The sequence below is a fragment of the Pipra filicauda genome, unplaced genomic scaffold (genome assembly GCF_003945595.2).
Source record: "Pipra filicauda isolate LSUMZ 115617 unplaced genomic scaffold, ASM394559v2 scaffold480_size458065_pilon, whole genome shotgun sequence".
In the NCBI taxonomy this organism is placed as follows: Eukaryota; Metazoa; Chordata; class Aves; order Passeriformes; family Pipridae; genus Pipra; species Pipra filicauda.
In genome coordinates, this window is record NW_024104621.1 from 316,879 (window position 1) to 342,293 (window position 25,415).

At 59.5% G+C, this 25,415-nt stretch overlaps 2 protein-coding genes across 4 annotated transcripts in view; both read left to right on the forward strand.

Moving 5' to 3' along the window:
* The window catches only part of OGDH (oxoglutarate dehydrogenase), a 32,634-nt gene extending 15,356 nt beyond the window's left edge, over positions 1 to 17,278 (forward strand). For 2 of the 3 annotated variants that reach the window (XM_027734343.2, XM_027734353.2), the window contains exons 5-23: positions 6,090 to 6,205; positions 7,285 to 7,439; positions 7,858 to 8,004; positions 8,475 to 8,565; positions 9,487 to 9,666; positions 10,712 to 10,840; positions 11,385 to 11,564; positions 11,739 to 11,891; positions 12,573 to 12,675; positions 12,893 to 13,021; positions 13,906 to 14,056; positions 14,152 to 14,279; positions 14,507 to 14,685; positions 14,830 to 14,901; positions 15,344 to 15,466; positions 16,054 to 16,126; positions 16,556 to 16,719; positions 16,822 to 16,976; positions 17,059 to 17,278. In XM_027734343.2, coding sequence (XP_027590144.1) covers positions 6,090 to 6,205; positions 7,285 to 7,439; positions 7,858 to 8,004; positions 8,475 to 8,565; positions 9,487 to 9,666; positions 10,712 to 10,840; positions 11,385 to 11,564; positions 11,739 to 11,891; positions 12,573 to 12,675; positions 12,893 to 13,021; positions 13,906 to 14,056; positions 14,152 to 14,279; positions 14,507 to 14,685; positions 14,830 to 14,901; positions 15,344 to 15,466; positions 16,054 to 16,126; positions 16,556 to 16,719; positions 16,822 to 16,976; positions 17,059 to 17,179 — 2,549 coding nt within the window. In that variant the 3' untranslated portion in view covers positions 17,180 to 17,278. Of the gene's footprint in view, positions 1 to 3,613; positions 3,659 to 6,089; positions 6,206 to 7,284; positions 7,440 to 7,857; positions 8,005 to 8,474; positions 8,566 to 9,486; positions 9,667 to 10,711; positions 10,841 to 11,384; positions 11,565 to 11,738; positions 11,892 to 12,572; positions 12,676 to 12,892; positions 13,022 to 13,905; positions 14,057 to 14,151; positions 14,280 to 14,506; positions 14,686 to 14,829; positions 14,902 to 15,343; positions 15,467 to 16,053; positions 16,127 to 16,555; positions 16,720 to 16,821; positions 16,977 to 17,058 lie in introns of all 3 variants that reach the window. The other variant, XM_027734336.2, reaches the window with a different exon arrangement.
* A 1,655-nt stretch (positions 17,279 to 18,933) lies between these two features.
* On the forward strand, positions 18,934 to 24,882 carry ZMIZ2 (zinc finger MIZ-type containing 2). Its single transcript, XM_027734380.2, has 18 exons — positions 18,934 to 19,179; positions 19,350 to 19,464; positions 19,553 to 19,755; positions 19,841 to 20,033; positions 20,115 to 20,366; positions 20,443 to 20,616; positions 20,708 to 20,773; positions 20,848 to 21,019; positions 21,600 to 21,744; positions 22,226 to 22,436; positions 22,512 to 22,617; positions 22,792 to 22,949; positions 23,037 to 23,104; positions 23,264 to 23,332; positions 23,457 to 23,701; positions 23,782 to 23,957; positions 24,076 to 24,288; positions 24,402 to 24,882. The coding sequence occupies exons 1-18, from the start codon at positions 19,130 to 19,132 to the stop codon at positions 24,507 to 24,509; spliced, it is 2,724 nt and encodes a 907-aa protein (XP_027590181.1). The 5' UTR covers positions 18,934 to 19,129; the 3' UTR covers positions 24,510 to 24,882.
* The last annotated feature ends 533 nt before the right edge of the window (positions 24,883 to 25,415 follow it).

A 25,415-nucleotide genomic window follows, 5' to 3' on the forward strand; every position in this document is an offset into this window, starting at 1 on the left:
TTTAGGTGATCTTGAAGCCACTCAGCTGGAAAGAGGAGAGGGTGAGGAAAGGCTTTTCCATCTCAGGGTTTTTGGCCTCTGCTGCAGGCACTATAGCCCTTCTGAAGCAGAGCAGGAGAGGCAAACCCTGAAGCTCTGTGCCTGGTGGATGTGTCCCCTTTTGAGAGTAGAGCAGGGTCTACATGAAACCCAGAGCCAGTCAGCTGCAAGTGGTGGCAGTGACAGCTGTTCCTCGGCAGGAAAGGGAGCTGGGTGTGGGGAGCAGAGTTACTGTGCTTCTCAGGAAGTTGTAGACTCACGAAGTGGTCTGAGTTGGAAGGGATCTTCAGAGGTCACCTAGTCCAACCCCCCTGCCATAGGCAGGGACACCTTCCATTCGACCAGGTTGCTCAAAGCCTTGTCCAGCTTGGCCTTGAACACTTCCAGGGATGGGGCAGCCACAGCTTTTTGGGCAACCTGTGCCAGGGCCTCACCACCTTCACAGGGAGGAATTCCTTCCTTATGTCCAATCTTACCCTCGCCCCTGGTCCTGGCACTGCAGACCCTGGTGAAAAGTCTCTCAGTGCTGTTCCCGTAAGTACCTTTATACACTGAAAGGTCATAGTAAGATCTCCCGGTGCCTTTTCTCCTCCAGGTGACACCCCCAGCTCTCCCAGCCTGTCTCCGTGGCAGAGGGGCTCCAGCCCTTGAAGCATCTCTGCGGCCTCCTCTGGAGTTGCTCCAGCAGGTTCACATCTGTCTTGCACTGAGGATCCCAGTGCTGGAGGCAGCACTGCAAGTGGGGTCTCACCTGAGTGGAGCAGAGGGGCAGAAGCCCCTCCCCCCACCAGTCACACTTCCGATGCAGCCCAGGACACGGATGGATTTCTGGGCTGCCAGCACACATGGACGGCTTATGTTCAGCCTCTCATTCACCAGCACCTCCCAAGTCCTTCTCTACAGAGCTGCTTTCCATCCATCCATCTGTCCATCCATCCCTCCCCCGGTCAGTGCTGGGACTAGAGCTTGCCCCAACCCTTGCACTCAGCCTTGTTGAACTTCAGGAAGTTCACATGGTCCCTCTTCTCCAGCTTATCCACGTCCCTCTGGATGGTATCCTGTCCCTCCAGTGCATCACCCACAACACTCTGTAGTGTCACCTGCAGCCTGGCTGAGGGTGCCCACCATCCCACTGTTAATGCCATTGGCTGAGGTAATTAAACCTCACTGGTCCCAGTACAGACACTTGAGAGACACTGCTCCTTACTGCTCTCCACTTGGACATCAAACTCACAGGTCTAATTCCATGGGGAAGGTAATTCCGGAGGGAAATCTGCTCAAGAGAGCTTTACTTCTGCTGTGACCACTGATTCCTCAAGAGCCAGGTGTGCTCCAACAGTGTCCTGGCTTCAGAGGAAGCCGAACCCAATGTGATCCAAGAGCAGGTCCTCCCTGGCAGCCCCAGCCATGGCACTGGGCTGGCAGCAGTGTCACAACTGTAACAACATCTGGGGAAGCAGAACAGGCTCAGTTTTTCCTGCCTCCCCGGGGTGAGTGGCCACGAGCCAAGCAGTGTGTCCCAGCGTGGCTTGCTGTGGTGGGAAATGTTCAGGTATGGCTGGTCTTAGGCATCAGCTGGAAGGGAACCTCAGCATGGGATCTCTGTGTCTGAGCCAGCCCTTGAGCTTAATCTCTGTTGCTTCGTGGCTTTTATAGTAGGATACCTGTTATTGTGGTTTCTGGTCTTGATTAAATTCCCAGGAATACGTGAATTCGTAGGAAATAACGAGCCCTGGGAACAAGATGTACTGGTGGCAGCTGCCAGCTCACACCGGGGTTGTGTCCCATGGTAGAATCCCAGACTCAGGTGGCTAGATCTCATCAAAAGGACTTTTTTTTAAACTTGCTGTAAGTATTATTTATACTGAGTAGATTTTCCCCTGCTATTCTTATCCTGGAAAATCTCATCTGGTCAATCTTAACTACAACTGGCAAACATACTTTGCAAAAGGTGCTCAGAAAGAGGGGAAGGAAGTTGTGACAGTGCACACGGTGTGGAGCTCCAGCTGAGCCGAAGGTTGGATGTCATCTGCGTGTGGCAGAGAAAGCCAATTTCTAAGCGGATCCTGCTGGCTTTTTTTGCTTTGAAAGAATACTTTGTAACACTTGACAGAGCAGTTAATAACAGAAGTGGTTTTTTGAAACTTGGAAACAATCTTGTTTCCTCTTTCTGAGCAGAAATCCTTTAAAGGTCAGCTTTTGTGGTGAGAGCTCTGCTGCCAGCAGTTTAAACTGGCAGTGCTGTGATTCAAAGGAGTTGGATGGTTAATCTTGGAAATCGATCTCTCTTCTCAATTGCCTTTTGTTTAGCAACTGGTTTGGTTCTAGTTTGGAAGCTCTCTTTGGATTAAGCAGTGTGAGCTTTGGGGAAAATGTCAGGGGGAGAAACCCTCCCAGGGCTACTCAGTCTGAGGAGTGGTCGGCCTGGAGCCACCAAATTCCCCTTTCTCATGTCTTTTCTATTTAAAAAACAAAGTAATCTCCTCCTGGTCTTCTAGTGCAGCTGGTCTGGCATGGTAAGTGTGTAAAAAACAAGGACAGGATGACTACCAGAACTCAGTGTGACTCATTGAAAGAATTACTACCTTAGCACGCTGAAATCTGGTTGGTATGTGGACGGCTGTGTGTGTCTAAGTGTCTGTCTGTCTGCTTCTCTCCCCATGGAGGGCAGCTGCCTCTGCCTCATGCCAAGGGGAATTGATGGAAATCCTCCTCCAGTTCAGGAAGAGCCAGGCAAGCCCCACCAGGGAGCTGGACTGGGAGTGCTCACCTCCCCTTTCCCCACTTTGGGGAAATGTCTGATTTTTTCCCACTGACTCAAAGGAGAAGTGTTTCCAAGGCCTTTCTTGTAACCCAGGTGAGATTGAGGCACTTGGGTCTCCTAACCTAGCTGGACGGGCAGCTCTCGTGCCGCACGCCTGCCCGCTGCTTTGGCGTGCTGGTGCTCCTGCCCACGCCAAGTGTGCTCCAGAAGAGACAGCTGTGCATGCCCGCCTCACCACCGTCCTCATTAACCACCTGCGTTTTAACACCCCGATCCTCCTCCTCGCTGCAAAGGCAGCGCCACTGCCTCCTTCGAGTGACCTCGAAATCCTCCCAGTAGCACAAGCAGAGCAAACCCCTCAAACCCTCTGGAGCAGGTGTTGGTGGGAGACAGCTCCCTGCTCTGCCGAGGATCCTGCTCCCCGTGATGCAGCTTGTCAGGACGATGCCTTTTGGTTGTGGCAGGTGAAGACACTGTGCTGGGCCGTCCCCCTCTCCTGTCAAGATGTGCATGTGAGAGATCTCAAACCATGCAGCTCAACTGCTCCCCAGTGTCTGATGCCCCTCTTCCCCTCCTGCTCCTCCCTCCTCTTGTCAGACTTCCCACTAGGATTTCTTTTCCACCTAGTGTGTAGTCATCCTCCATTCCAGCCCTTTTGCCTCTGATGGGTTTTGACTGTATTTTAAATACTGTATTTTTTTGACTTGTGCTTTCCATGACTAGTTTTCACAGTTCCAGGGTTTTCTAACTAACTTTTGACTGCGTTTCTCTGTCTTCTCCCTTTCCGCACTCCCCTCCCTGCTCCCCCAGACCTCGCAGTGTTCAAGGAGCGGCTGAGAGTGTTAACAGTAGGAGGTATGCAATTAATGAGCCTTTAACCCTCTGGAGTGCAGGACTCTCTTTGAATAGGTTATTCTGGGGATGAACCGAGCCGGTAAAGTGAATCCGCCTCCTCCATCTCCCACCACTCTTGAGTTTTGTGACATGTTTTTTTATTTTGAATTCATTCTCAAAGTCTTGAGGTAGGTGTGTGGTTAGTGACACTTGGCCCGTAGAAATGCTCAATTTAGAGCCTTGCTGGCCTTTTCTGTGCTGTGTGTTTGCATGCCTGGCTTGCTAGAGTACACATTTTGTTGTGAACATTAATTTTATGAGGCCTCAATCTCCCTGATTGGTTCAAGGCTCATAAAAATCCAAGCTGTCTTCTCCTGGTTTTGTTGCAGGGAAATTTTGTCAGCTTATCCCTTGCCTTTACCCCATCCAGTGGTGTTGCTGCCTGTAAATACTGGGCATTGTCAAAGAGCTGGCAGGCTGCAGCAAAGCAGAAGCAAAGATGCTTACAGCCTCGCAAACTCCTTGTAAAATCTGATACTCCCCGAAGTGTGTCAAGAGTCTTCAAAGCAGCATGGCAGAGCAAGCCAAAGCCCTGTGCCACGGGATTGGAAGCCTCAGCAAATTACTGAGGCTTCCCTGAAACCTCCAACAGGCAGTTTGTCTGGGATGCTACCTGCTAATGCTGCCTCTTTCCAGGATTTCTGTTTGAATGGGAACCACAGAGAAGCCCCAGAGACATGGGGACAAACCCTTAGCTCCTGCCTGATTCAGTGCTCCCAGGTATGGCTCCGGAGCAGAGCTCCTGGGGGCTGGCTTCATTCCCTCTCTTGGGACTCCAGCATCCAGAGGGGTGATGAGGGCAGGGATGGACAGCAGTGACAGCCAGGGACACGTCCACTCCAGGCTGGCTGGGGTGTTCCTTGCCTCTGGAATCACCCCTCAAGGCCGCACAGGGACAAGCCATGGCCAGCCCTGTCATCGTGGAATCGCAGACTGGTTTAGGTTGTAAGGGACCTTAAAGACCACCCAGTTTCATGCTCTGCCATAGGTAGGGACACCTTCCCCTCGATCAGGTTGCTCCAAACCCTGTCCAACCTGGCCTTGAACACTTCCAGGGATCGGGCTGTCTACAGCTCATTCTCCATTCCTGACCAGACAGTCAGGGATAGACTCTTTTGAAGTTCAAGGAGGGACAGCTCAGGAGGGGCCAATTTTTGCCTCCCATTGCCCAGAGGAAAGTGGGTTACACTGTCCTACAGTGTTTAGGCAGTGGTGTTCCCCGTCCCCTCCCTAAAAGAGCCTCCAGCTGAGGTCCTGGGCTGGTTTGGAAGGTGCTGGGAGGAGTGGTGGTAACTACCTTTTCTGCAGCTCCTGCCCTGGGTTAGGAGACAGCCTGGGACTTGGCTTTGTTTGGGAGTTTGGGAGGGATGAGCAGGAGCCCAAGGGAGGTGCTGGGGCTCTGAACAGGCCATGGGCGGCTCTGCTTGTCCACTCTTTTATCCGAGCTCCTGCTTCAGAAGGGTCCTGGGACTCCCCAGTTCCTGGCTCTGCTTCTGCCTTGTTGCACTGGTTCAGCGAGGTCACTGTCCCTCCTCCTCTGTGCCTCAGTTTTCCCAAAGACAACCATGAGTGGTGATGAGGCACCTCCGATGGCTTTGGGGTATGGCAGGGCTCACCTGCAGCTCTAAATCCCGACCTCCAGCTCTGAGCCCTGCTCGGCCCCTCTCCAGGCCCAACCCAGCTCCCGACAGCTGCCATGCTGCAAGTAGGAGCTGCCCCCGAACCATCAGCTGCCAGCACCAAAGGGAAGGGGTTTGCTGAGCAGAGCTAGGCAAAAGCTCTAATTCTAAGGTTGTTATTTGGGCTGAGGGGATGCCTGGGCAGCCAAACCCCTGAGGGGCTGCTGGCCGCCTTGCTCCCGGGCTGAGCTATTCAGGAGAGTCCATCAGAGCCCTGATGCCTTTTTTCTTTCTTGGTCCTCTGTCTCTCCTTCTGTGGGGTTTTCTCTGTTTTAACTGTTTCCTTCTCTGTGTTGACTCTCCATTTTTAATTCCCACCATGTGCTGGCACCTCTGGTGTGCTCGGTGACTCCTCAATTCCTCTGTTTCTTTTCTCTCCCCTCTGTTAAAATTTGTGGTGTATTTTTTGTGTTCCTGGGGCTCCCTGACTCACCCTGGATTTTAATTGCCCATTTCCATGCATATACATGGCTTTGTGGTTCGTTTCCTGCGGTGCCTCTATAATAATTCATTGTTCTATGCTTAATCTCTTTTTGTTTAATTATGGCTTGGTTTTTATCCATATAAACCTCCTTCATGCTTATTATTTTTTTTATGCTGCTTTCTTTTGTCCCTTCCCCACCTCTCCCTAATGCACCCGGTCCCCATGTGACGGTGTCCCGGTCCCTCTTCCTTCTCTCTCTTGCTTGTCCCACCCGTGACAAATCCTGCAGGCTTTTACGGGCTGGATGAATCTGACCTTGACAAGGTTTTCCACTTGCCCACAACCACATTCATCGGTGGAAATGAATCGGCTCTTCCACTCCGGGAAATCATCCGTCGGCTGGAGGTGAGGAGAGTGGAAGTCTGTGCTAGACCTGTGTGCAGCCTGGGGTGGGGCAGAGCAGTTGCTTTTGGAAGGTCCTGGGCCAACCTTCAGATTTTAAGATTTTCAGTTTGGGAATTGCTTCTCAGCTCTTGCCCCACTCATGGGAGCCACCCTGAGTTACCTGCTCAGCTCTGATCACCTCCAGCTTCCTGCTGCATTGCAGCAACGTGCTTGGTCTGCCCAAGGTAGAGCAAACCTCGGGCAACTGGGTATTGCCTTTTTGGAAACCTCTCTAGCTGTACTTTCCAGTTTGAAGCAGTAGCCGGTGCTGGAAGAGCACAGAAGCAGGCTGGAGGCCAGTGATCCCCTCTTCAGGTGCTGCAGCAGTGCTGCTGTCCTGTGTGGGGATCCTTCAGAGGGTGCAGGTTTGAGACCCCTGGGGCTGGGCTTCCAGCTTGTGCAGCTGGTTCCATTTTCGTGCCAGATTTCATCCCCTCCTATGCCTGGACTGAGCGCAGGTGGCTCTCAGGCATGCTGAAGTCTGCTCAGATGGTCTCTGCCAAGACAGGTTGACCTTGGAAGAAGCAAAACTGCCAACACTTTAGTTCAGCTGCAGGAATGGGCTCTTCATGTGTCAGGGGAGGTTTTTCTGCTGATTCTCCCCTGCCCTCTAAGGTGGGATTTTGGACTGCTCACAGGTGATGCCACCAAGAGGGAAAATCTCTTCTTTGAGGTGGATAAAAAGGAATTGAGGGGCTGATTGTGGGCCCCTCGGAGAAGGGAAATTAAACATCTTGATGCTGGGTCATGTGCAGGGTCCAAGCTGCCTTACAGTATCCTGGAACATCCCCTTTCCTGGGAAAACAATTCAAACAAGGCTCTTAAAGCAGGGCTGTTGTGGGGCTGGCAGCTGGGGTCCCCCTAGGGCTCCCCTCCACCTGCTGGGCATGAGGAACCATGTCTCTGCTGACAGAGGAGGGCTCTTTGGCTGAAAGGATAAAGGGGGAAATGAGTAGCTCCTGGTCCTGTGATCCAATGGGGGCTTGAGGTGCTGAAGCCCTGGTTGTTCTCCCACGGCCACTCTTTCCTTGTCGGAGCAGATGGCATACTGCCAGCACATCGGCGTGGAGTTCATGTTCATCAATGACCTGGAGCAGTGCCAGTGGATCCGGCAGAAGTTTGAGACCCCGGGCATCATGCAGTTCACCAACGAAGAGAAGCGCACGCTGCTGGCCAGGCTGGTCCGCTCTACCAGGTACCCCGGGGGGACTTCCCTTTATCTGCCTGGGGAGGTTTGCTCCCAGCTCTAGTGACACAGTCACCAGCTGAGTCACATCTTGACATCATCTGTCGTCATCAGCTTAATGAGCAGAGTGTCGCCAGTAAGCTGCTGGCCTGGCAGGCTCAGGTGCTGGCAAACCGCCTGAAAATGTGGATGGTCCTGAAAGAAACGGTTTAAATATAAAGTGCAGCAGGGTATAGGGACGGGGGGAGCGGCCAGCCAGCTCTGTGGGAGGATACTGGAGTGATTGGGAAGGCTGTTATGTGCTGCATGGTGCCAGTTTGAGCATCATTTGATGCTCTGCCTCCCTCAGTTCCATCCGTAGCCTTCCTCTGGTTTCTGCCCTCAGCTGTAGCCCTGGCACTGATCCCTCTTTCCCTTTGCCTTCCAGGTTTGAGGAGTTCCTCCATCGGAAATGGTCTTCAGAGAAGCGTTTTGGTCTGGAGGGATGCGAAGTGCTGATCCCAGCTTTAAAGACCATTATTGATAAGTCGAGTGAGAAGGGAGTGGATTATGTGATCATGGGGATGCCCCACAGGTAACCTTGCCTCAAGCCATGGTGCTGCTTGGCGTGGGTGGGACACAGGGGGATGCTGCATGTTGCCGGGGTTTGGTGCTGGAGGGCGCACTGGTTTCTGCCATCACCCAGCTGGTCTTGGTTGGTGATGAACCTCAGCTGAAGAGCTCAGGCTTTAGCTGTTCTCTGTTCGTCATGATCTTTCCAACTTGTTTGTAAATTCATCTGGAGAGGGGTGGTGGCTTGAGGGCAGAGCTGGAATCCTACTGGAATCCCAGCACCTGCCTGCTCTGGGGCAGCTCAACAGGGATGTGGGATGTGGGGGCAGCCAAACCATCCCTGTGCTGAGGACAGCCAAACCATCCCTGCAGGATCCTTTTAGGGAGCCCTCATCCCTAGGTGACCCTACAGCTGTCACAGGAGGTGTGCCAGGAGGGTAGCAGGTAACCATCAGTATTTGATGGCTGCCAGCAACGGTCTTGCTTTTGCAGGGGACGCCTGAATGTTCTTGCCAACGTGATCAGGAAAGAGCTGGAGCAGATCTTCTGCCAGTTTGACTCCAAGCTGGAGGCTGCTGATGAGGTGAGCTCCTCCCCTGCCTGCAGCAGCTTCTGCTGCCTGTCCCTGCACAGTCCCCAGGGGCTGTGGCTGTATTATGCCACTGCTTCTGGTGTCACTCGGTGGCATTGGTGTTGTAAATATTTCCACGTTGCAAGCACACACAGACAATTGGAGCCTTTGTGTAGGTGCCAGTGCTGATCTGTCCTTGCCTGTCCTGGGGTTGGTTGATGCCCTGGCCACTGCCAGTGTCTCCAGCAAAGACATGCTGTTGGTGGCTCTCCAGGGCATGAAGAAGCCTTGGGGTGGATGCTGAGGTGAGGGGAAGGGGGCTGGGAGCAGAAGTTGGTTTGTTCTCTTGCAGCAGTCTCTGGTCCCTGTCTGGGGCTCTAAAGCAGCCTCAAAAGCGCTGAGTTCCAAATTGCTTGTGCCGCAGGCTCTGTCACTGCGATGCACTCGTGATCCAAAGGTTCAGCATGATAACCTGGGATGGTTTGGCTTTTGGGAAGCTGGGCTGGGCTGGGCAGGCTTGATCCTGCCATGACCTTCAGTGGGGTTTCAAGGTGAGAAAGCAGCAGCCTGCAGCCTTGAGGTGCCCTGATAGGGCAGTGCATTGGGAACAGTGTTTGCAGAGCTTAGGTGAGTGTTACCTGTTCTCCAGCGTCTTCCCCCAACCTACCACACTTGCTTCATCCCCTGTACCTTCAGCTGTACCTAGATGGGCTGGATGCATGTCTGAAATTGGTGGTGGTTTGGCACCTGGGAGAGACTTTTCTGGGTGCCAGGTCAGCTCCAGCAGTGAGTGTCTGCTGTGTTCTGCCAGCGCCTCCGAAAAATGCCCCTCTCTTCCAGCCTTGGAGTCAACACTGCCCTATCTCAGGTCTCCTTCCACGTCCCAAAAGCTGCTCATGCTCCCGGGGGTGACTCTCCTCTCCCCTCCATCAGGGCTCTGGTGACGTGAAGTACCACTTGGGAATGTACCACCGGCGGATTAACCGTGTCACTGACAGGAACATCACCCTTTCTTTGGTGGCAAATCCTTCTCATTTGGAGGCGGCTGATCCTGTTGTTCAAGGCAAGACTAAGGCAGAGCAGTTTTACTGTGGGGACACAGAGGGGAAGAAGGTGAGTGGTGCTAAGACACATATGCAGTGAAATGTCCTGGGCTGGATGGGGTTTGATGTGGATAGGCTGTTGGGAAAGTGAAGAAACCTGGCTGTTTTTTGTTTGCTATGCCCCTGCTGTCACCCTGACTTTGCTCCCCCATCCTTCCCCACTGACTGTGGAGATAACTTTGGGAGGGGCTTATCCACCCTAGGCTCCCATTGCTGCTTCCTCCATCTCTGAACTAAGCTGGGCTGTGGGTGCAGCAGATGCACAAACCCCTGCCTGGAAAGCAGAGAAACGAGGGGCACTCCTAAAAGGCAATCTGAGCACCACAGCTTGGGGGACACGGCAGTAGGATCTCAGTGTAAGCAGGGAGAACTATTCCTGGGTCTGGGAAAGCCGGAGCTGGCAGCAGGAGGCAGCTCTCCACACCCTGGTGGGGAAAGGGCTGTGGGGGGCTGTTTGCCATCTGATTCATCACAAACCTGTTTCTCAACACCAAGGAGTGGAAGGGTGAGATCCAAAGTGCTTCCCTCCATCCTACACCCCAAGGGCTGGATATAAATAGACAGACCCTGTCCTTGCCTGGCAAGTGGTGTCCTCAGCCAGCCCCTGGGACGGCGGCAAAATAACGTCGCTGGCGCTGCAGCCAGCTCCTGGCCCCACTTCTGCCCACGGGGCTTCTGGGCTGAAAGCGTGGGGTAAAAGGGTGTTATTCTCTTCTTGCTGCAGTGAGAAAAAGGCTTTGCTTTGAGGGGGGTGTGTTTGGAAATGGGACTCACTGCCCAGCTGGGGTGTACTGGGTGTCGTCCTGCTGCCTGCTCAGGGTGCCTCAAGGGTGCTATCCTTGCTGGGAGGGGGCCGGTGGCCACAGCCTTTCCCCAGTGGTGTGCCAGCCATGGCTGGCTCCGCTCGCAGCTCCTGGGAAAGCACTGGATGTGTCGATGAGCTGTTCCATGTCCTTTCTGGGATGCTGAAGGTTCGTGGGGATGAGAGCTGGACCCTTTCCTGGTGGTGCCCTGCCTGCTGTCCCTGCTGACCACCATGGCTTCCCCTCTCCCAGGTGATGTCCATCCTCCTGCATGGAGATGCTGCATTTGCTGGACAGGGCATCGTGTACGAGACATTTCACCTGAGTGACCTGCCCTCCTATACCACCCACGGCACTGTCCATGTCGTGGTCAACAACCAGGTGAGGAGCAAATCCTCTGGGCCCATGGGTCCCTGGCAGAGCCGCCTCCACAGGTTCTGGGCTGGGTGGTAGCTGGAACCGGTAGCACCTGTTTCCCTGCCAGTGTTCCTGGCAGGAGCCCTAACCTGGCGTCAGCAGGGGGTGCCTCCCACCCAGCTGCTCCACAGCAGCAGCTTTTGAGCCCAGTCTGGTGCAGACGTGATAAAACCTGATGCTCAGTGTGCGACATCACACAGGCGTGATCCCTTCTGCCCCCATGGAAACCAGAGGCATTTCACTGGGACCAGCCTGTCCCTGCATGTCCAGTAGGTACTGGGATGTGCCTGGGCGCAGGAGATGGGCAGGCTGTGCGTCCCCAGCTCAGCCACAGCAGCTGAGCTGCCCTTGGAGCTACGTGGGCACTTTCCTGAGCTGGCGAAGTGCAGCTGCCTTGTGCCAAGCCAACTGTGACGTCAGTGTCTAAAGAACGAGCTGCATAGCAGAGCTGTGTTCCAAATCCAGTTGGTAACACTGTGCTCATCCTGTTCCCTCTCGCCCTCTACAGATTGGCTTCACGACAGACCCCCGGATGGCCCGGTCCTCCCCGTACCCGACCGACGTTGCCCGCGTGGTCAACGCGCCCATCTTCCACGTCAACGCAGATGACCCCGAGGCCGTTGTCTACGTGTGCAATGTGGCAGCAGAGTGGCGAAGCACCTTCCACAAGGACGTGGTGGTGGATTTGGTAAGGAGCGTGGCACAAGGCTTTACCCTGAAGCTGGGACTGTGGTGGGAATGCACTTGGGTCCCTCCTGGGCTGTTCTGGACCCTCCCTAACACAGATGCAGGTAGCTCCAAGTGCTTTTGGAGTGGTAGGTTGCAGGCAGCTGCGTTCAAAGGCTCTTTCCCTTCCTGGCAGGTTTGTTACAGGCGCAACGGGCACAATGAGATGGACGAACCCATGTTCACGCAGCCCCTGATGTACAAACAGATCCGGAAACAGAAGCCGGTGCTGCAGAAATACGCAGAGCTGCTGATTTCCCAGGGGGTGGTAAATCAGCCAGAGTATGAGGTACTGTGCCATGTGGCCTGACAGGAAAACTGAAGGTGGCATCTCCAGGGAAAATTACTTGTGTGATTCAGACCTGGATGTGAATGAAGTGACGTGAGCCCTTTTCTGCTTGTGCTTGTCACCTAAAGGTGGCAGAGTTGTGCTGGAGTTGGGTGAGTGCTGCAGACCTTGCAGCAACAGAGGTCGGAGCCGAGGCTCATCCTTGGACTGTGCCGGCTCTGAACAGCACAGGAACATCTAGTTCAAGGATCACCCCGTGATCACTGTGGCACAGGCCACGCAGTGCTGGGCCACTGCAGCACAGCCGAGTCCCAGTGCTCAGGATTGCTGTGGCCAGGGGTATCTGAGGCAAGTTCATGCCCCAGTTCTGCTGCTTGGGCAGCAGCATGCATGGCAGCAGTTCTGTCGGTCCTGCTTGCCCCAGGACTGCTTTGCAGCATCACTAGGGTTGAACACAAGTTGTCAGCTCAGAGAGCAGCTGGGCTGTCCCTCAGGGGACAGGGGTCCAAGGGGCAGCTCTGCTCTCTGAGGCTGAGCAGCATGGCCCTGGGGCTCCCCTGCTGTGGGGACCACCTCTGCCCCCCATCACCCTTGCAAGCGTGCACCGAAGCCCCCAGGCTCAGCACCGTTGTTTGGAGACCCTCCACTAATGTTTTTCCTCCTCCTGGTTCTGCCTTTCAGGAGGAAATTGCCAAGTACGATAAGATCTGCGAGGAGGCCCATGCTAGGTCCAAGGATGAGAAGATATTGCACATCAAGCACTGGCTGGACTCGCCCTGGCCAGGTAAGCTGCTGGCAGCATTTTGGAGGTCCCTAGCAAAGCACCCAGCCTCTCTGGAGCCATGGCAGCGATTTTGTAGTATATCACACTGGAGGGGAAGTGGGGTGGTGCTCTCCCCACTCCTGGCATCCCGACCTTTGCTTGAGGGTGTCCGTGACCTGAGCTCTTCCCACGGAGCTGGCACAGCTCCTTCAGCATGGTGACTTTTCTTCTCCCCCAGGTTTCTTCACTTTGGATGGGCAGCCCCGGAGCATGACCTGTCCATCCACCGGCCTCAATGAAGAGGACCTAACGCACATTGGTCAAGTGGCCAGCTCAGTGCCAGTGGAGGATTTCACTATCCATGGAGGTAGGAGCCTGTGGAAGCTGTGCCATTTGTTCCAGAGAGATGTGGGATAGGGCTGGGAGGTGGCCTGGACGTAAGGGAACTATTGCACTGCTTCAGTATGTGTGGGCAGCAGGTCTGGGGAGGGGATCATTCCCCTCTACTCTGCACTCCTGAGACCCTACCTGGAGCACACATCCAGCTCTGGGGCCCCCCTCACAAGCAAGATCTGGACCTGTTAGAGCAGCTCCAGAGGAGGCCTTGAAAATGATTCCAAGGCTGGAGCCCTTCTCCTGTGCAGGAACTCCAAGAGAGTTAGGGGTGTCCAGCCTGGAGGAGTGAAGACTCCAGGGAGATCCTTTAGGATCCAGTGCCTAAAGGGGCTCCAAGAGAGCTGAGAGGGACTTTGGACAAGGGCCTCGAGCGACGGGACGAGGGGGAATGGCTTCACACTGACAGGCAGGGTTAGGTGGGATATTGGGAAGAAATTCTCCCATGTGAGAGTGGTGAGGCCCTGGCACAGGTTGCCCAGAGAAGCTGTGGCTGGCCCATCCCTGGAAGTGTTCAAGGCCAAGCTGGACAGGGCTTGGAGCAACCTGTTCTAGTGGAAGGTGTCCCTGCCCATTGCAAGGGTTAGACTGCATGATCTTTAAGGTCCCTTCCCACTCAGACTCTGTGAGGCTATGAGAACTTGTTCATGAGGGAGCTGTGGGTAAGGGAAGTGAACCAAGGAGTAACTCTTCTTTGGAGCTGATCCTTCCCTGCAGTCCTGATTCCTCATCTGCAGCTCATCCCTCCATCTGCCCTGGTCACTTGCAGTCTGTCAGTCCTCGGCCAGTTGTGGGACAAACCTGGTGTCACTGCAGCTCCCTCCCATGCTGGCTACCAACCAACTCCTGTTCCGGCAGGTTTGAGCCGTATTCTGAAAACCCGTGGGGAGATGGTGAAGAACCGGACAGTCGACTGGGCTCTGGCAGAGTACATGGCATTTGGCTCCCTGCTTAAAGAGGGCATCCACATCCGCCTGAGCGGCCAGGACGTTGAGAGGGGGACATTTAGGTAAAGCCCTGCTTTTGGAGGCTTTAAAGGCAATTCCAGCCCTTCTGGAAGGGATCCAAAGGCTGATGATGGAGTAACACTTTCCCAATTTCTAGCCATCGCCACCATGTCCTGCATGATCAGAACGTGGACAAGAGGACCTGTATCCCCATGAACCACCTCTGGCCCAACCAGGCTCCGTACACTGTCTGCAACAGCTCCCTGTCAGAGTATGGTGTCCTGGGTGAGTGAGGGGGTCTGCACTTGCTGCCCAGGGTGAGGCTGCTCTGAGAGGGTAATTCAACCCCCTTGCTCCTCTAAACTGAGATTAGCTCAGTTGGTTAGAGCATGGTGCTAATGCCAAGGTCACAGATTTGATCCCTGTAGAGGCCATTCACGTAAGAGTTGGACTTAATGATCCATGTGGGTCCCTTCCAACTCAGAATACTCTGTGACTCTCCCATCCCTCAGGATTCGAACTGGGCTTTGCCATGGCCAGTCCCAACGCCCTGGTGCTTTGGGAAGCCCAGTTCGGGGATTTCCACAACACTGCTCAATGCATCATCGACCAGTTCATCTGTCCTGGGCAGGCCAAGTGGGTCAGGCAGAACGGCATCGTCTTGCTGCTTCCCCATGGCATGGAGGGCATGGTAAGGACTCCCCCAGCTCACACTGGAGGCTGAGCCATGGGCAGTGGTGGCACAGAACACTGCTCATGTCATGGCAGCGCCTGGCATTGGCTTCTTGTGCCTGCCTTGTCCTGCACTCACTGTCCCCCTGCTTGGTCCCTGTAGGGTCCCGAGCACTCCTCTGCTCGCCCGGAGCGATTCCTGCAGATGTGCAATGATGATCCCGATGTCTTCCCTGTGAGTGGCGGCCGCGCAGAGCTCAGTCTGGCCCTCCCGCGCCCTGGATCAGGGCAGCAATACCCATGTGGTCTTAGCACAGTGGTTGCCGATGGCAGGAGGCATGGGACGCCCTGGGCTCATGCTGCCAGGAGGGTTTAGGGAAAGGGGCTGAACCTGGTTCCCAGGTGTTCATTGAACCTGGGGCTGTAGCACAGTGCAAGGCAGAGGTGGCCCTGAAAGTAGCATGGGCGGGGGTTGCTGGCTGCCCCATGGCCAGACCAAGGTGGGGGGCACAGCCCTGCAGCCTCTCCCAGGTCTCTATAGGTCTGTGTGTGCTTTGGAGAGGGAAAGAGGGAAGGAGAGAGGGAGGGAGGGAGGACTGGGGACCACTGCTGGAGCCATGAGATCAAGAGGCACCTTGTGTTTCCTGAAATCCCCTCACCTGCGCTGGCCGAGGCAGAAGCTGGATGACTTTGATGTGCGCCAGCTCTATGAGTGCAACTGGATCGTTGTGAACTGCTCCACTCCAGCCAACTTCTTCCACGTCCTCCGGCGCCAGATCCTCCTGCCCTTCCGCAAACCGGTCAGTGCCTGCAGCTCTGTGCCCGGCTCGGTGCCCAGGCAGGGCAGTGCTGTGTCCCTGCCAGGCTGAGAAAGGGCTGGGGGCAGATTGTTTCTGGACCTCACAAACACGGGCGGTTGGCCTCTGTCTGGGCCCAGGACCTCATGGTGCCACGTGCTGCTGCCGGCTCATGTGAGCTGCAGGGGCTGTGACCCCTTCCTGAACTCCGCAGGGATGTCAGAGCTGTCAGGGCTGGCAGGCACCAGTACATAACCCAGTCCAGCTGCTTCCCATCAGCTTCAGCTGTGGGGCAGGCAGGCCCCCAGCAGCACCTCAGCATCCTCCCCATTGGACACCCTGACTGGGACAGCCAGTGCTGTCAGGAAACAGTGCCCAATATGGGAGAGCACAGCAGCTGAGCGAGAAGCAAATCTCTGGCAACTGCTCCTGTGCTCAGGCAGGACAGGCAGGGGAGGGCAGGCAGGGTGGGCAGGGGAGGTAAGGGAGGGCAGGCAGGACAGGCAGGTTGCTGCTCTGGCCTTGGCTCGCAGGGAAGGTGTTTCTGGCAGGGCTGACCAACTTGCTCTGCCTCTTGTCCCTCACTCCAGCTGATAATCTTCACTCCAAAGTCACTGCTGCGCCACCCTGAAGCCCGCTCAAGCTTTGATGACATGCTGCCAGGTACGAGCAGCACAGAGCTGCCTGTGTTCCCCCTACGCTGCTCCATGGGGTGAAGGGCAGGAGCCAGTGGCCTCGGGTAAAGTCCACCTGGCAGCAGCCTCTTCATGCTGAAGAGGGGCCAAGCAAGGCCATGGCCATCTCCCTGGCACACGGGAGCCACTCCTCATCAGGGCCAAGACTGGTACCCTGGCACCTGGGGAGACGTGGCTCAGTGACACTTCTTCCATTGGTAGCCACTGCCCTCTGGAATTTGGCAGCTCCAAGTGGCACAGAACCATAATGGTTTGTGCTGGGAGCTGACCGAGTACCAGCTGCTGGACTCTGCCTCTTGGGGTCCCAGGAGAGGCTGGCATGGGATTCAGGTGCAGCAGCTGCTGGCACTGTGCCATTGGCCACTGTGGCTTACAGCACCCTTCTCTTCCTTGGCAGGCACCCACTTCCTCCGTGTCATCCCTGATAGTGGCCCCGCGGCCCAGAATCCTGAGCAGGTGAAGCGGGTGCTCTTCTGCACTGGCAAGGTGTACTATGACCTGACCCGGGAGCGCAAGGCCCGGCAGATGGAGGCCGACGTGGCCATCACCAGGGTGGAGCAGGTAAGCAGGGTCCTGCCATCTCTGTGCCCGTAGGCTGGGGGTGCTGCAGCCCCTGTGATGCTGCTCCATGTCCCTCATGATGCCACTCTGTGTCCCCTGCAGCTCTCCCCGTTCCCCTTTGACCTCCTCCAGAAGGAAGCCCAGAAATACCCATCTGCTGAGCTGGTGTGGTGCCAGGAGGAGCACAAGAACCAGGGCTACTACGACTATGTCAAACCCCGGCTCCGCACCACCATCAACCGTGCCAAGCCCGTCTGGTAGGGATGCAGTGGGTGGTTGTGAGGCTGGGAGGAGTTTGGGGGGTGCAGATCCCTCTCACCCTCACCTTCTCCCTGGCAGGTATGCAGGGCGGGAGCCAGCGGCAGCCCCTGCCACCGGCAATAAAAAAACCCACCTGACGGAACTGCAGCGGCTCCTTGACACGGCCTTCAACCTCGATGCCTTCAAAGACCTGGCCTGAGTCCCGGCGTGGCACAGCATGCTCCTCCATCTCTCTATCTGCTTGTCTGTCCCTTGCTCGCCTCCCCCACCCCTGGAACTACAGACCTTGTCAACCCCATGCTGGTGCCTGGAGTCCGTGTCTGCCTCGTGCCAGGGTGACACCGGTGCAGTCACCCTGGGAGTGAAAGGGGCTTGGGGCTGTCCCGCCACAGTGGGTGAGGCCCACACCCCCCTGGGACCTTAGGAAGAACTGATCCCTGAGGCTCTTCTCTGGGTGTGTCCAGTGCAATGAGTCCAGTTCCTCCCAGTCTGGTGTCACACTTGCCCCTGCAGCTGCTGCCTCTTGGAGGAGCGATTTGGGGTAGCTGCCTGCCCTAAGGGCCCACGCGGGTGTGGGGGTGTTGTGCCCCTGACTCAGTTTTGCCTGTCCCAGGGGAGCACCAACCCCTGACTCTGAGTCCCTGCACCCACAGGGCTGGTGCTGGGTGCTGTGTCCTCCCGTGGGAGGCCCTGGGAGGTGGGGGCAAGGGGGCTGACCTCAGCTAGGAGTCGCTGTCGGCGGCCCTAGAACCGGCCCCTCGGTGCCTGGCGGGTCCCTCAGCTGCAGGGCGGCGGCCGAGGGGTATGCGCGCCTCAAACCCCCGCACACTCGAGGGTGCCGGCAGACGCGAATGCGGCCTCACGTGGGCTGCGTGGCCACGTGGGGTGACTGTGCTGTCACGCACCGGGTCGCACATCGTGTCACCGCACTGTTCCCCGGCACGCGCGGCTCCGCGTCCCCGCGTGCACTCTCGCTCACGCACGCGCGCGGCGCCGCAAGCGCGCGCTCCCCGCGGTCTCGCCGCCGCGATCACGGCGCCCGTCCCGCTGCCACACGCGTGTCGCCCCCGGCGCCCCGCACGCGGGGCCGCGCGCCGCATCACACGCGGCCACGCGCGACCCCCGCGCAGCCCGGGCCCCCCCACCCCAGCCCCGCCCTCGGCGCTCGGCTGCCCGCGCCTGGCGGGGCGGGGGCGGGGCCCGCATGCTGATGAGCGCGCGGCCCCATTGTGCGCGGCCCGGCTCCGTCCCCGGGCCCCGCCCCCCCCGCGGAGCCGCGGCCGCGCGCGGCCGAAGATCCCGCGCAGCCTCCGCGCGCGCCCCGCGCCGCCAGGGCCATCTTGGGCCGCCGCCGCGGTGAGAGCGGGAGCGCCGGGCGGGAGGACGGGGGGGGACGGGCGGGACTGGCCAGGCCCCCGCGGGCCGCCCCGCCGTGCCGGGGGTGGCGGGGGCGGTTGCCATGGCAATGGGAGGGGGCCCGGCCTCGGGGCCTGCGCTGCGGTGCTGCCGGGGAAGGAGCGGGGGGGGGGGGACACACTGTCACTGCCGGCGAGGGGCACCCGGGGCCGGTGGCTCCGCGGTGGCGGCTGCCGGGAGCTGGGGCAGGCCCGGCGCGGGTGTCCCCTGTTTCCGCGTCGTCCCTTCCCTCGCGGCCATCCCATCTCAGCCGCCCTCCCGCGGGGCCGGGAGGAACCGAAAGCGCTGGTGACCCCGCAGCCCCCCCGCCTCGCTGCCGGGCCCGGATGGAAATACCCCGGGCGGCGGGAGGCAGTGCCGCGGGGGGACTGCGTCCCTGCCCCGGGAAGTCCCCGCGGTTCCTCCCGCCCGCAGGCGCAGGGGAAGCCCGGTGCCCGCCGCCCCGGGGGGGGGGGGGTCTGGCGCCTTGGTGGCCGGCGCGGGGGGGCGGCCTGGAGCGGGGGCGGCGCGTGCCGGCCGGCGCCCCGGGCCAGACTGGGCCGGACGCCAAGTCCCGGCCGCGGAGGCTGGGGGGGTCGCGCAGGCTCCGGGCTGCACCCCCCCGGCCCCGGCCCCTCTGGAGGCGGCCGCCCCTCACCCGCCGCTCCACTGCCTCCCGCAGCCCCAGTGACAGACGGTGCCGCCGTTCCGCAGCGCCTGCCGCGGCCTCGGAAGACCCAGCCTGCACCCACCGATGAGCTCCATGAACCCCATGAAACCCTCGCTGCCGCCTGCGCCCCACGGGTGGGCGCCGGGGCAGCGTCCCTCCGTCCCCCCATGCATCCATCCCCCCATGCATCCATCCGTTCCTCCATCCTCTCTGTTTTTCATCCCTCTGTTCCCTCCATCCCCCGGTTCCCTCTGTCCCTCCATCCCTCTGTCCTTCATCTTCATTAATTTGTTTTTCTTTCTAGTGATGGTTCATTTGCATACGAGGCTGTTCCTTGGCAACCAAGCACCAATCAGCCGCCGGGATCCCTCTCCGTGGTAACCACCGTCTGGGGTGTCAGCAACCCCTCCCAGAGTCAGGTACCTGCAGCACTCCCACCCCAGGGACCCCCAGCACTTGGGCGCCACTGCCCGTGCTTGACCCACTGCCTCCCACCCCACCCCCCAGGTTTTTGGCAGCCCCATGGGCCCTGGGGGGAGCAGCTCCAATACCCCGCTGCTGCCTGGCATGGCAGGCACCGGCTCGGGCATGAGCTCGCCGCCATTCCTGCCGCAGCAGCCCTTCGCTGAGGGGGCACCAGGGAAGGGGTACATGCAGCCGGGTGTCTACGGCCGCAACGCCTACCCCAGCGGGCCAGGCTTTGCTGCCAGGTAAGGCCAGCCCTGTGCCCCCTGGCCTGGCACGTGCCCCGTCGCAGGGCCACCACATGCCCCTTCCTGCCTTTCTGCTCTCCAGCTACACCAGCGGCCCCAGCGGCCCTGGTGGGATTGGGCTCTCCTCACATGCTGGCCGGGCCCCCGCTGACTTCACCCAGGCAGCGGCTGCTGCCGCCGTGGCCGCTGCTGCTGCCACAGCCACGGCCACGGCCACAGCGACAGTGGCAGCGCTGCAAGAGAAGCAGAGCCAGGAGCTGAGCCAGTACAGCACAGTAAGAGCCTGGCTGTGGCAGAAACAGGGAGCTGACAGCTGCCCTGGCCCTGCCCTGACCTCCTTCTCTTCCCCACTGCAGATGGGCACAGGGCAGTCCTTTAGCAACCAGTTCCTGCCCCATGCTGGGCCCCGTGGCACCAGCATGAGCCCAGCTGGCATGGCAGGTGTCATGGCCCCCTCTGGCATTTCCCCTGTGAGCATGAGTCCGGTGCGGGCACCTGGCACCAGCTCCCTGTATGGTGGGCAACGAGTGCCCCAGCACGCCTACCCTGGTCCCCCCCCAAGCCAGCAGCTACCCCGCCAGAGCCTCAAGCGGGCATACTCCAACGAGGTGAGCACTGCGTCGATGAAGGCTGTGGCGTACCGGGACCCCATTTCCCACTGGTGCTGACCCCCTGGCCCTGCAGGGGTACCCAGCGCAGCAGTACCTCCAGGGCGGGCAGTATGCTGTGGCTGGTGCCCAGTATGCCCCCAGCGCCCCCCAGTCCTCCGCTCCGTCCCCCTCCTACCCCGGCCACAGGCTGCAGCAGGGCATGGGCCAGTACCTCTCCGCTTCAGGCAGTGCTGGACCCTATTACAAGGTACTGCAGAGGGCACGGTGGGCACGAGGTGGGGGTCCAGGTGTCTGTGGTCCCCCGGTGCCAGCCTCTGGGGACCCTCCTCCTCCCACAGTCTGCTGACCAGTTCAACGGGCAGAGCACCAGCTTCAGCACCTACAGCCAAGCAGCCGTCAACGGGGTGAGTCCGGCAGCAGGTGGGGTGGGGGCTGTGCCGGCCCGGCCGGGAGCTGAGGGTGCGCGGTGCCTCCGCAGCCGGGCCGGTTGCTGCCGGGGTACCCCAGCTCGCCGCTGGCCGGGAACCCCACACCACCCATGACGCCGGGCAGCGGCATCCCCACCTACACGTCCCCTGGTCAGGATGTCAAGTCACCCTTCCTGCCAGATATGAAGCCCAACATCACCCCCCTGCACCCATCCCCTTCGGGTAGGTGTCCCTGGTCAGGGGGACTGCCAGAGTGGGAAGGGGGGGACTTCACAGTGTGGGGCCCATTTCTGGCAGTATGGCCCCCCTTTAAAGTCAGGGGGGGAGGGGTGTCAGCACAGGGGGCGTGGCCATTGCCAGGGTTTGGGGCCAGTGGAGGCAGGTGGTAGAGGCTTGCTGGGAGGGTGGGACTGAGTGGGGTGAGGGACTTATTAAAAGGGTGTGGCCCCGGGGGGGGGGGAGGGGGAGGGTTGGCTTTATCATGAGTGGTGACTTTGGTGGGAGGGGCTCCTGCTCTGTGGGTGGGACCTCCTGGAATGGGAGGGGCTTGAATAGGGTGGGGTATCCTGGAGTGGGAGGGGCCTTCAATGGGATGGGCTCCTGCATGGGGTGGGAGGTGCCTCTGCTCTGGGGGTGGAGCCACTTTGGGTAGGAGGAGCTTCCTGCGTAAGGCTGTCTGTCCTGGGTGGATGAGACTGCTGAGGTGTGGGGGGCTTCCTGCGAGGTGGATCCTCGTGCAGGGTGCGGGGAGTGGCTGGGGTGTGGCTGGGGCACAGGGGTTCCTGCTGATGGCACCCCGCAGGGCTAGCCCCCGGTGAGGAGCTGCGGCTGACCTTCCCGGTACGGGACGGCGTGGTGCTGGAGCCCTTCCGCCTGCAGCACAATCTGGCCGTCAGCAACCATGTCTTCCAGCTGCGTGACTCTGTCTACAAGACCCTCATGATGAGGTGCGGGCTGCAGGTGTGGTGTCACACAGCGCTGCTCAGGTGGTGCTGTGCGGCACCATGTGAGGCAGCGCTGGGCAGCACGGCTGGGCGCTGCATGGTGCCATGTGGCATGACAGTGTGTGGCCTGGTGTGGCTTGGCACAGCGTTGTGCTGCATCATGGTGTGATGTGTGGTTTGGTTCAGTGGTATTTGCCATGGTTTAAGGTAGTGAGTGCCACGGTGGCTCAGCATGTCGCTGCAGCGCATGGTGGCTTGGGGTGTGGCTTGGCATGGCTCGGTGGGACATTGTGTAGCTTGGCACAGTGCAGTGCTATGGTGCTGTGGGGTTTGTCACAGCGCTGTATGACATGGTGGCGCATGGTGTGGCTTGGCACAGCAAGGTTCTGCATGGTGCAGTGCAGCACCCAGTGCGGGTGACACCCAGTGTGGTGGCTCGCGTGCGAGCACGCCCTCTGCCCTCACACACTCTGCCTGCTCCCAGGCCTGACCTGGAACTGCAGTTCAAGTGCTACCACCACGAGGATCGGCAGATGAACACCAACTGGCCGGCCTCTGTGCAGGTGAGTGTCAATGCCACACCGCTCACCATCGAGCGCGGTGACAACAAGACCTCCCACAAGCCGCTCTACCTGAAGCACGTCTGCCAGCCCGGCCGGAACACCATCCAGATCACTGTCACCGCCTGCTGCTGTGTGAGTCACGGCCGGGTCCTGGGACTGGGAGGGTGACAGCTGGGGCTGCAACTCAGCCTCCCCATCTCTCCGCAGTCCCACCTGTTCGTCCTGCAGCTGGTGCACCGGCCCTCCGTACGCTCGGTGCTGCAGGGGCTCATCAAGAAGCGCCTACTTCCCGCTGAGCACTGCATCACCAAAAGTGAGCACCCAGGTCCTGGGGGCCGGGGGCTGCAGCATGGCAGGGGAACACCCTGGTCACGGGCCACAGCAGGATGGGGGTGATGGGGCACTACTGCCCAGGTGCCACCAAAGTGCCACCCCACCCCATTGTCCCGGTTCTGACCCTTGGTGCCCCTTGTCCCCACCTCCCCAGTCAAACGCAACTTCAGCAGTGGGACCATCCCAGGGACCCCAGGGCCCAACGGTGAGGACGGTGTGGAGCAGACGGCCATCAAGGTGTCCCTCAAGTGCCCCATCACCTTCCGGAGGATCCAGCTCCCAGCCAGGGGTCATGATTGCCGGCACATACAGGTAGGGCTGGTGGTGGCAGGGTGCTGGGAGATGTTCCTCACCCAATATCCTGCCCTCGTCTGGCTCAGCTGCTGGTCTCCCCGACAGTGCTTCGACCTTGAGTCGTATCTGCAGCTCAACTGTGAGAGGGGGACATGGCGGTGTCCTGTCTGCAAGTGAGTGGGGGCTGCAGTGGGGCCATGCCCTGGTGTCCCTGCCTGCAGGGGAGAGGGGGTATGTTTCCTGTCCTGGCGGGGGGAGGGTGGTTCCTGCCTTGCAGGGGGAAGTTCCTGCCAGGGTTCTCTGCCCTCACTCTGCCTGCACCCTGCCTGCAGTAAGACGGCCCTGCTGGAGGGCCTGGAGGTGGACCAGTACATGCTGGGCATCCTGATATACATCCAGAAGTAAGTGCCCTTGCTCTGACTGTCCATCCATCCATCCATCCATGCCTGGCCCTATGCCATCACTGGGGGGGACTGTGCAGCAGATGTCCCAACCTCACCTCCCCTGCCCTCCTGCTGCCCTCAGTTCGGAACATGAAGAGATCACCATTGACCCGACCTGCAGCTGGAAACCCGTCCCAATCAAACCCGACATCCACGTCAAGGAGGAACCGGAGGGGCCGGTGCTGAAGCGGTGCCGGACACTCAGTCCTACTCACATGGTGCTACCCAACATCATGGAGATGATTGCAGCCTTGGGGCCCAGCTCTGTGCCCTTCCCGGCACTGTCACAGCCTCCGGCAGGGGCTGCTGCTGACTACAGCACCCCGGGTATGGGGAGACCCATGGGGGACAGGACTGGACCCTGCCCCTGCGTGTGTGTGTCCCAATTGCCCCATTTCCTCTCATAGGTTCCAGCTTTCCAGGACCTGGGGGCTTCCCAGAGCCTTTCCCTCCCCCTGGTGCCCCTGGCACCCCAACGCTGAGTGACTTCACACCAGGCCCCCCCTCCATCTCCTACCAGCCCAACATCCCTGGCGGCCTCCTGGCCCCTGAGAAACCCTCTGTGCCCCCTCTGCCCACACAGGTCAGCTGGGCTGCGAGTGGGGCGGCTATGCCCAAGGCCCCTACATCTCACTGGGAGCACTGGGGGTCCCAGTGAAGGGAGGGTCTTATGGCCGTGCTCTCTTCCCCCCCCTCCGCAGCTTCCCCCATCGGGACGGATGGAGCCATCCCACCCCCCGGTGCAGCCAGGGCTGCACAGCACCCCCTCAGGCATCCAGCCAGCCCCCATGCTGCACCCTCGGAGCGCAGTGGCACGGCCTCCTCTGGGTCCCCCAGCCCATGCTGCTGATCTCGCCTTCCCCCCTGCGCCCAGCATGGCCACGGCAGGTGATGGCTCGGAGCCTGCCCTCGACGTGAGTACCGGGGGGAGCGGCCAGGGGTCCCACTGCTGGCTTGGGACCCCAGCTGCTGTGGGGAGGTGGGCAGAAGCTGTGGGGGGCCAATCATCACACACTGCTGCCCCCAGCTTCTGCCTGAGCTGACGAATCCCGATGAGCTGCTCTCCTACCTGGGGCCCCCCGACCTCCCCAGCAGCAGCAATGATGACCTCCTCTCCCTCTTCGAGAATAACTGAGCCATCCTTGCCCCCGCCGGGGCTGGGGGGCAGCACTGCGTGCCCCTGCCCACCGCAGAGCTGGGACGCCCCACTATGGGGGCTTTCTCAAAGGGCTGCGATGGAACAGATGGGCTGAGCCCCCCCCAGAAGCACAAGGCTGTACATAGTGTAGAAACACTACTGCTCCCCCCCCCCGCCCTCGATACCTCCCCGTATTTAAAGGCAAGTGCGTCACTGCGGGGCTGCCCGTGCCCCCATATCAATGTGCAAATGCTGCTGCCCCTCGTACTGCATGGGCCTGGTGTGGGTTGAGGGGCTCAGCCCCTGCTGCCCCCAAGCCCAGTTGCCCTGTACATCCCCGATGGCTATTAAAGAATCCTGCAGGGTCATATGTGCCCTGTCCTTTGTCATCTCGCTGTGGGTCTGGCCCCAGGACCCCTCCTCGAGCAGGGAAGGGGGATCCCTACCCCTTTCCGGGCAGAGCGGGTGAGGGGTGTCCCGGGTGGTGGTGGGATCATGCCCCCTCCCCGGGCAGGGAGGTGTGGGGGGGTCCCTCGGTGGCAGGGGAATTCCGCCCCCTCCTCGGGCAGCGGCAGCCCAGGCGGGCCGTGAACCGGGCCTGTGGCGTCAATCATTAACCGGGGCCGGGCGGGCGATGCTGCAGTCCCGCGGCGGAGGGGGAAAATCGGGGGTTTTCCCAGGGCGGGCGAGGGGCTGCCCGTACTGCAGGGCTGGTGCTGCCGCATCCCCGCCGCCCCCGGTCCTGCCGCGTACGGCGGCCCGACCCCGCACCTCGCCCCCCAGTTCCCCGCACCGCGCATGCGTGCCGCGCCGCGCCGCGCCCTGCCCAGCGCCGGCCCGCGGCCCCCGCCCCACCCGCGCTTTTTTCCCTCCTTTCCCCCCCTTTTCAAACGCGGCGCCGCT

Bases quoted from the DNA above. Each gene is read 5' to 3' on its own strand.
- ZMIZ2 (XM_027734380.2), top strand. From the start codon at position 19,130: ATGAGCTCCATGAACCCCATGAAACCCTCGCTGCCGCCTGCGCCCCAC. The intron at 20,367-20,442 runs GTGAGCACTGCG...CTGGCCCTGCAG, and splicing joins AGCGGGCATACTCCAACGAG to GGGTACCCAGCGCAGCAGTA. The intron at 20,617-20,707 runs GTACTGCAGAGG...CTCCTCCCACAG, and splicing joins GTGCTGGACCCTATTACAAG to TCTGCTGACCAGTTCAACGG.